The following is a 10,313-nucleotide window of genomic DNA, read 5'->3' on the forward strand; positions in this document are numbered from 1 at the left end:
GTTAGGTGGTAACAGAGTTACATAGTAACAGAGTTAGGTGGTAACAGAGTTACATAGTTTTCAGAGTTACGTGGTAACAGAGTTACATAGTAACAGAGTTACGTGGTAACAGAGTTACATAGTAACATAGTTAGGTGGTAACAGATTTAGGTGGTAACAGAGTTACATAGTAACAGAGTTAGGTGGTAACAGAGTTACATAGTTTTCAGAGTTACGTGGTAACAGAGTTACATAGTAACAGAGTTACATGGTAACAGAGAAAAAAAAGTGCAAAATAGCACATTGCAATAAAATGACAATCTTCTGATTGCAAGTTTGAAAATGTGTCATGGAGCCGTATGGCAGTCATAAAATGCATCAAAATGATGTAGAGTAAGACATATTGTGTGGTTTCTGGGACTCCATAAACAAACGCTCATCCAGATATTGATATATATATATATACACACTGTTAGCCCTTTCTCATTGTATACAGTGCATTCGGAAAGTATTCAGACCCTTTTGTCACATTTTGTTACTTTACAGCCTTATTCTAAAAAGTATTCAATCGTTTTTTTCCCTCATCAATCTACACACAATACCCCATAATGACAAAGCTGAAATGTAACATTTACATAAGTTTTCAGACCCTTTACTCAGTACTTTGTTGAAGCACCTTTGGCAGCGATTACAGCCTTGAGTCTTCTTGGATATGACTTTACAAGCTTGGCACACCTGTATTTGGGGAGTTTATCCCATTCTTCTCTGCAGATCCTCTCAAGCTCGGTCACGTTGGATGGGGAGATTCACTGTACAGCTATTTTCAGGTCTCTCCAGAGATGTTCAATCGGGTTCAAGTCTTGGCTCTAGCTGGGCCACTCAAAGACATTCAGAGATTTCTTCTGAAGCCAGTCCTGCGTTGTCTTGACTGTGTGCTTAGGGTCGTTGTCCTTTTGGAAGGTGAACCTTTGCCCCAGTCTGAGATCCTGAGAGTTCTGGAACAGGTTTTCATCAAGGATCTCTCTGTACTTTGCTTTGTTCACCTTTCCATCAATCCTGACTACTCTCCCAGTCCTTGCTGCTGAAAAACATCCCCACAGCATGATGCTGCCACCACCAAGCTTCACCGTAGGGATGGTGCCAGGTTTCCTCCAGATGGACAAAATGTTCAATATTGGTTTCTTCAGACCAGAGAATCTTGTTTCTCATGGTCTGAGAGTCTTTAGGTGCCTTTGGCAAACATCAAGTGGGCTGTCATGTGCCTTTTACTGAGGAGTTGCTTCTGTCTGGCCACTTTACCATAAAGGCCTGATTGGTGGAGTGCTGCAGAGATGTTTGTCTTTCTGGAATGTTCTCCCATCTCCACAGAGGAACAACAATTCTAAAAACCTGTTTTTGTTTTGTTAATGTGGGGTATTGCATGGGAATTTTAGAATAAGGCTGTAATGTAACAAAATGTGGTAAAAGTCAAGGGGTCTGAAACATTTCTTAATGCACTGTACATATCTCTGTGAATTGTATTTCTAAACTATATGCTAACCATGGCGTGACCTTGCCCTTTAGCAGTCTAGAACTGACTGAATTTATGTTAGCTATAGGTAACTTCCTGAGGGACCGGTCAGCAACATCCCAGGGACCGCTGCCAGCCCACAGACCAGGGGTTGAAGACTCTGCATCCACCAATGGAAGGTGTTTGGAGCATTACACAGCCAAAAGGGCATCCCATTAATCTCAAACAGCCCCCCCAAAGACTTTAATTTTACTATAGTCTCAACATGAACCAAGACAGTTCGATTAATCAGTCAAATAGATTTCATGAAGGCTTTTTTACATCAGCAGTGGTTAAAGACTTATGAAACACGAATAACAACCCATTCAGTCTGATAGGTTGGGTAACGTTTGTAAGCCAATCTGAAGCGGTTTATTTTTCAACTAAGCATCTATTGAGTCCTACACAGGTGCTACACAAGGCAATAGGGTCCAACAATACTGTAATACTTCAAATGATTTTCAAGCAAGAATTCAATTGATGGATTGGCCAGGAAATCACTTACTTACATTTACTTATGATGACTGCATTTCACTGATAGAATACACCACACAGCACAACATGGTGGCAACAAATCAGTATGGAATTACGTCTCTATTTCAAGAGATGCTGAATGTTGTTTGTAACAATAATCAGTCTTCATTCTTTAGGATTTCCTCTTTGAAAGCTGTTGTATTCATCTCTTATCTAATGTGAATGATAAGAGATGCACTTGACAACAAGAAGCTTGCACAGCGTACCCACACCCACACACACACACACACACACCACCCCCACACACACACACACCACACACACGTACGCACACACATATACTCACAAACACATACACAAACACTTCAATCAGTTATCACATGGCCACTGCAATTTCCTGCCTCAAAATGCTTGATAATGTATATTATGATAAAAAGAAACACTGCAGGTGTTATGATGACCTATTGTCTACTCCTTTTTTTTACGCAGATCAGGGTTCACCTCGGGTCCACCAACATACCACTTCATAGACGCAGGTGAGCATTTTACCTCATGAATGTTGTTCTGGAGGCAGCTCTGCGGAGTGGTCACTAGCTGGCACAGACACAAAGTCATGAAATGACTGATTTTAAACTCTAACGTTAACCCTAACCTTAACCACACTGCCAACCTTAATGCCTAACCATAACCTTAAAATTGAAAACAAAAAAAGCTATTTTTGATTTCGTGAATGTTTACAATTTGACTTTGCAGCTGGCCTATTTAAAGCAGAATCGCTAAACTCGCTAGACTCACGACAATAAATGTCAACCTGCTCTTATTACCTCTCTAGAATAACGAGTTAAAAACAACCATCTGAAGGCGAAAAGCTATAATCAGTTTTAATGAGTACTTGTACTACTTGTAAAGATGCTACCTGGCTGAGTAGAGCCTTATGGAAGTCAAGATTGCTCCTAGACATAAAGAATAAGACAGGAGGGGCCCTAAGAAGGGAGGGCCCAATAAGAAGGGAGGGCCCCTAAGAAGGAAGGGCCCAATAAGAAGGGAGGGCCCCTAAGAAGGGAGGGCCCCTAAGAAGGGAGGGCCCCTAAGAAGGGAGGGCCCAATAAGAAGGGGGGGCTCCTAAGAAGGGAGGGCCCCTAAGAAGGGAGGGCCCCTAAGAAGGGAGGGCCCAATAAGAAGGGGGGGCACAATAAGAAGGGAGGGCCCAAGGAGGGTCCAATAAGAAGGAGGGCCCCTAAGAAGGGAGGGCCCAATAAGAAGCACAATAAGAAGGGAGGGCCCCAAGAAGGAGGGCCCCTAAGAAGGGAGGGCACAATAAGAAGGGAGGGCCCAATAAGGACTCCTAAGAAGGGAGGGCACAGGAGGGTCCAATAAGAAGGGAGGGCCCAATAAGAAGGGAGGTCCCTAAGAAGGGAGGGCACAATAAGAAGGGAGGGCCCCTAAGAAGGGAGGGCCCAATAAGAAGGGAGGGCCCCTAAGAAGGGAGGGCCCAATAAGAAGGGAGGGCCCAATAAGAAGGGAGGGCCCAATATGAAGGGAGGGCCCAATAAGAAGGAAGGTCCCAATAAGAAGGGGGTGCCCAATAAGAAGGGAGGGCACACTAAGAAGGGAGGGCACAATAAGAAGGGAGGGACCACTAAGAAGGGAGGGCCCCTAAGCCTGTCTCTCTCCATCTCCACGTATGGGCAATGACAAAAGGTGGTGCCACGAAGATGGTGAATTGTTTAAGAAGATGAGTGTGATGAATTAAATTTGTTCTTAAGTAGTCAGTGATTGGTCATAGATATAGAGAAGATACGAGAATGACAGAGAGAGGAGGAGTCTGGCCCTAACACTGTTTCTCCATATCCACCACTCTGGCCCTAACACTGTGTCTCTCTATCTATCCACCACTCTGGCCCTAACACTGTCTCTCTCTATCCACCACTCTGGCCCTAACACTGTCTCTCTCTATCTATCCACCACTCTGGCCCTAACACTGTCTCTCTCTATCCACCACTCTGGCCCTAACACTGTTTCTCCATATCCACCACTCTGGCCCTAACACTGTCTCTCTATATCCACCACTCTGGCCCTAACACTGTCTCTCTCTATCCACCACTCTGGCCCTAACACTGTCTCTCTCTATCTATCCACCACTCTGGCCCTAACACTGTCTCTCTCTATCCACCACTCTGGCCCTAACACAGTCTCTCTCCATCCACCACTCTGGCCCTAACACTGTCTCTCTATCTATCCACCACTCTGGCCCTAACACTGTCTCTCTCTACTATCCACCACTCTGGCCCTAACACTGTCTCTCTATCTATCCACCACTCTGGCCCTAACACTGTTTCTCCATATCCACCACTCTGGCCCTAACACAGTCTCTCTCCATCCACCACTCTGGCCCTAACACTGTCTCTCTCTATCCACCACTCTGGCCCTAACACTGTCTCTCTCTATCTATCACTCTGGCCCTAACACTGTCTCTCTCTATCCACCACTCTGGCCCTAACACTGTCTCTCTCTATCTACAACTCTGGCCCTAACACTGTCTCTCTCTATCCACCACTCTGGCCCTAACACTGTCTCTCTCTATCCACCACTCTGGCCCTAACACTGTCTCTCTATATCCACCACTCTGGCCCTAACACGGTCTCTCTCTATCCACCACTCTGGCCCTAACACTGTCCCTCTCTATATCCACCACTCTGGCCCTAACACTGTCTCTCTCTCCACCCCTCTGGCCCTAACACTGTCTCTCTATATCCACCACTCTGGCCCTAACACTGTCTCTCTATATCCACCACTCTGGCCCTAACACTGTCTCTCTATATCCACCACTCTGGCCCTAACACTGTCTCTCTATATCCACCACTCTGGCCCTAACACTGTCTCTCTCTCTCCACCCCTCTGGCCCTAACACTGTGTCTCTATATCCACCACTCTGGCCCTAACACTGTCTCTCTCTCTCCACCCCTCTGGCCCTAACACTGTCTCTCTATATCCACCACTCTGGCCCTAACACTGTCTCTCTCTCTCCACCCCTCTGGCCCTAACACTGTCTCTCTTCTGTCTCTCTCCACAGGTTTGTGGGCAACAATAGGACACAACAAGACATGAGGGGAGAGTGTTTAAGCAGACGGAGGAACCAGTTATTTATTTGCAAGTAGTTACGAGGTATTACCTCAGAGGAAGAACAGTAGAATGCTATCAGGACAAGAACTGGTGATAGATTAATGGTTGTCCTTCTTACTAGGAAAATGACATGAATGCCAACTGATGCCCGATTAACATGCCTGATGCCTGAATAACAGGGCTGATGCCTGAATAACAAGGCTGATGCCTGAATAACAGGGCTGATGCCAGAAAACAGGCCTGATGCCTGAATAACAAGGCGGATGCCTGAATAACAGGGCTGATGCCAGAATAACAGGGCTAATGCCAGAATAACAAGGCTGATGCCTGAATAACAAGGCTGATGCCTGAATAACAAGGCTGATGCCTGAATAACAGGGCTGATGCCAGAATAACAAGGCTGATGCCTGAATAACAGGGCTGATGCCAGAATAACAGGCCTGATGCCTGAATAACAAGGCGGATGCCTGAATAACAGGGCTCATGCCAGAATAACAGGGCTGATGCCAGAATAACAGGGGTGATGCCTGAATAACAGGGGTGATGCCTGAATAACAGGGGTGATGCCTGAATAACAGCTTTCAAGTACTGTCAGTTCACTACTGCATCAAAATCAAATTTCCATGTCCATCAAACGGTAAAATTGAATTACTTGGGTCACTTTGCAGGAGGTCGTTTGCCGTTCGTTTCACAAGCATCTATAAGCTATAAGCTAACACAGCCTGAAGAGTCTGGCTATCAAGACACCTGTAAAATCCTCCCTTCTTGGCAGCAAGGCTAACCCAGCTGTTTCAAATGACACCTATTCCCTGTGTAGTGCACTACTTTGGGCCACCTAAAAAACAACATCCTATTCCCTGTGTAGTGCACTAATGTTCTCTAAAACAACACCCAATGTGGCTGCACTGTTACTCTTGTCAACGGTAGTGCAATAGTACATTATACAGCCAATGAGATTTAGCTACTGTCTGCCAGTGGGATGACAGCTTCTGTCTGCCAGTGTGATGACAGCTTCTGTCTGCCAGTGTGATGACAGCTTCTGTCTGCCAGTGTGATGACAGACTGTCTGCCAGTGTGATGACAGACTGTCTGCCAGTGTGATGACAGAGTCTGTCTGCCAGTGTGATGACAGCTTCTGTCTGCCAGTGTGATGACAGCTACTGTCTGCCAGTGTGATGACAGACTGTCTGCCAGTGTGATGACAGCTACTGTCTGCCAGTGTGATGACAGCTTCTGTCTGCCAGTGTGATGAAAGCTTCTGTCTGCCAGTGTGATGACAGACTGTCTGCCAGTGTGATGACAGCTTCTGTCTGCCAGTGTGATGACAGTACTGTCTGCCAGTGTGATGACAGCTTCTGTCTGCCAGTGTGATGACAGCTTCTGTCTGCCAGTGTGCTGACAGACTGTCTGCCAGTGTGATGACAGCTTCTGTCTGCCAGTGTGATGACAGCACTGTCTGCCAGTGTGATGACAGCTACTGTCTGCCAGTGTGATGACAGACTGTCTGCCAGTGTGATGACAGACTGTCTGCCAGTGTGATGACAGCTTCTGTCTGCCAGTGTGATGACAGCTTCTGTCTGCTAGTGGGATGACAGACTGTCTGCCAGTGTGATGACAGACTGTCTGCCAGTGTGATGACAGCTACTGTCTGCCAGTGGGATGACAGACTGTCTGCCAGTGTGATGACAGACTGTCTGCCAGTGGGATGACAGACTGTCTGCCAGTGTGCTGACAGACTGTCTGCCAGTGTGATGACAGCACTGTCTGCCAGTGTGATGACAGCTTCTGTCTGCCAGTGTGATGAAAGCTTCTGTCTGCCAGTGTGATGACAGACTGTCTGCCAGTATGATGACAGCTTCTGTCTGCCAGTGTGATGACAGACTGTCTGCCAGTGTGATGATAGCTTCTGTCTGCCAGTGTGATGACAGACTGTCTGCCAGTGTGATGACAGACTGTCTGCCAGTGTGATGACAGCTTCTGTCTGCCAGTGTGATGACAGACTGTCTGCCAGTGTGATGACAGACTGTCTGCCAGTGTGATGACAGACTGTCTGCCAGTGTGATGACAGCTTCTGTCTGCCAGTGTGATGACAGCTTCTGTCTGCCAGTGTGATGACAGCTTCTGTCTGCCAGTGTGATGACAGCTTCTGTCTGCCAGTGTGATGACAGACTGTCTGCCAGTGTGATGACAGCTTCTGTCTGCCAGTGTGATGACAGACTGTCTGCCAGTGTGATGACAGCTTCTGTCTGCCAGTGTGATGACAGCTTCTGTCTGCCAGTGTGATGACAGCTTCTGTCTGCCAGTGTGATGACAGACTGTCTGCCAGTGTGATGACAGCTTCTGTCTGCCAGTGTGATGACAGCTTCTGTCTGCCAGTGTGATGACAGACTGTCTGCCAGTGTGATGACAGCTTCTGTCTGCCAGTGTGATGACAGACTGTCTGCCAGTGTGATGATAGCTTCTGTCTGCCAGTGTGATGACAGACTGTCTGCCAGTGTGATGACAGCTTCTGTCTGCCAGTGTGATGACAGACTGTCTGCCAGTGTGATGACAGACTGTCTGCCAGTATGATGACAGCTTCTGTCTGCCAGTGTGATGACAGACTGTCTGCCAGTATGATGACAGACTGTCTGCCAGTGTGATGACAGCTTCTGTCTGCCAGTGTGATGACAGCTTCTGTATCTTACTCCTTCCTCTCCTCTTCTCCCCATCTCCTCCACTCCTTCTCTCCCTCTCTCTTCCTCTCACCCTGTCTTCCCATCTCACCCCCACTGGGAGAACATTACCCAGGGTAGAATATTACCCAGGGTAGTGTAGCATGACTACTGCCTCTGCTCCTATCCTAACCACGCTGTGCTACAGAGCCTAGTCTACCACGCTGGGAACACAGCTCCCGGACTACTTTTGACTAGCCCGTATGGATCCTGGTCAAGAGTAGTGCACTAAACAGTGAACAGGGTGCAATTTGGGACGCATAGCCCTGGAGGATTCACACAGACGATATGAGTTTTGTGAGGACCAAAGGGATTGATTGTGGTTAATATATACTGAGAGTCAGTCCAACAAGATAATATTGAAATTAGGATATAATTAATAGTAAATTACATTTCAACATTTTCCCCACAGCTACTTCCACTTGAGCTAGCATGTCACACATGGTCTGGGTCACTGCATTACAATGTCAGTTGATATACATTCTTACAAACTGGGTGGTTCGAGCCCTGAATGCTGATTGGCTGACAGACGTGCTATATCAGACCGTATACCACGAGTATGACGAAAAATGTATTTTTACTACTCTAATTAGCTTAGTTTAGTTTAGCTTAGTTAGCTTAGTTTCTAAGAAAATAGGTATTTAATTTTTTTGCTTTCCATGTAACTTTCTACTTGTGTAAATAGATAATAGAATAGTGCCTTAATTATTTATTTGCATTTTATTTTACTACCGTAAAATTAACAAATGAAGAAAAGCACTACTGGAATCCGGTAGGTAAACTTTACCAAGATTGTCTTTGACATCATTTTGCTTAGGATAACCACAAGTACAATGCAAAAAACAACCCTGACAGTGTGAAAAATGTTGTAGGTACAGTGAGGCATGAATGTATGCAAGATTCCTCCACCATTGTCTAAAACCGAAGCACAGAGTAGAGAGAAGGAGAATTACTACTATATTTCACATGTAACAAACAGCACAACGACAGGGCTTACCAACATGTAACACACACCACAACGACAGGGCTTACCAACATGTAACACCACAACGACAGGGCTTACCAACATGTAACAAACACCACAACGACAGGGCTTACCAACATGTAACAAACACCACAACGACAGGGCTTACCAACATGTAACACCACAACGACAGGGCTTACCAACATGTAACACCACAACGACAGGGCTTACCAACATGTAACAAACACCACAACGACAGGGCTTACCAACATGTAACAAACACCACAACGACAGGGCTTACCAACATGTAACACACACCACAACGACAGGGCTTACCAACATGTAACAAACACCACAACGACAGGGCTTACCAACATGTAACAAACACCACAACGACAGGGCTTACCAACATGTAACAACACAACGACAGGGCTTACCAACATGTAACAAACACCACAACGACAGGGCTTACCAACATGGAACAAACACCACAATGACAGGGCTTACCAACATGTAAAAAACACCACAACGACAGGGCTTACAACATGGAACAAACACCACAATGACAGGGCTTACCAACATGGAACAAACACCACAATGACAGGGCTTACCAACATGGAACAAACACCACAATGACAGGGCTTACCAACATGTAAAAAACACCACAATGACAGGGCTTACCAACATGGAACAAACACCACAATGACAGGGCTTACCAACATGGAACAAACACCACAATGACAGGGCTTACCAACATGGAACAAACACCACAATGACAGGGCTTACCAACATGGAACAAACACCACAATGACAGGGCTTACCCAAACGTAACAAACACCACAATGACTGTGCTTACCTAGGGCTTACCTACTTGTAACAAACACAACAATGACAGGGCTTACCAAAGCTGTTCTTCACGTCCCTCCTTAGACCACACAGCATGGCTACAGAACAGTGCCTAGAGCGTTCTCAGAGCATCCAAAGAAAAATCAAAGAATCAGACACTGGTTGAGGTGTATCTAGCAGAGTCCAGATGGCTACAGTATGTTCTCAGAGCCTCCAGTTGTATCGAGCAGAGTTTAGAGTACAGATCGTGCAACACAGTCTAAGTCAGTGTGAAGTTCCAGACACCCACTCCCTCCCGTCTCGCGCTCCCTCTCCCTCCCTCTCTCTCTCGATCTCTCTTGTCTCTCTCCCTCCCTCCCTGTTTCTCTCTCTCTCTCTCTCTCTCTCCTTCTCTCTCTCTTCTCTCTCTCTTCTCTCTCGCTCCCTACCTCCCTCTCTCTCTCTCTCTCTCTCTCTCTCTCTCTCTCTCTCTCTCATCTCTCTCCCTCGCTGTCTCTCTCTCTCTCGTCTCCCTCCCTCCCTCCGTGTCTCTCTCTCAATTCAATTCAAGGGGCTTTTCTCTTTTGCTCACACTCTCCAGCCGTACCATTCACCAGGAAGTAGTCCTGCTTCTATGGCTGCACCTCATCATCCCTTATCTTCTCCTCCCATGGACTAGAGGAGA

General features: G+C 46.4%; 1 protein-coding gene and 1 long non-coding RNA gene across 4 annotated transcripts in view; one reads left to right on the forward strand and one right to left on the reverse strand.

Annotated features, from left to right (window-relative positions):
* grip2b (glutamate receptor interacting protein 2b) overlaps nt 1–9,915 on the reverse strand; it is a 234,409-nt gene extending 224,494 nt beyond the window's left edge. For all 3 annotated transcript variants that reach the window (XM_014168262.2, XM_045705195.1, XM_014168261.2), the window contains exon 1: nt 9,706–9,915. In XM_014168262.2, the coding sequence (XP_014023737.2) occupies nt 9,706–9,745 (40 nt within the window). In that variant the 5' untranslated portion in view covers nt 9,746–9,915. The remainder of the gene's footprint in view (nt 1–9,705) is intronic.
* LOC123729651 (uncharacterized) lies at nt 1,511–6,219 on the forward strand. Its single transcript, XR_006761290.1, has 3 exons — nt 1,511–1,668; nt 2,492–2,538; nt 5,076–6,219. It is a non-coding gene; the product is annotated as an uncharacterized lncRNA (long non-coding RNA).
* Nucleotides 9,916–10,313: the final 398 nt, after the last annotated feature.

The sequence above is a fragment of the Salmo salar genome, chromosome ssa22, assembly GCF_905237065.1.
Source record: "Salmo salar chromosome ssa22, Ssal_v3.1, whole genome shotgun sequence".
NCBI lineage: Eukaryota > Metazoa > Chordata > Actinopteri > Salmoniformes > Salmonidae > Salmo > Salmo salar.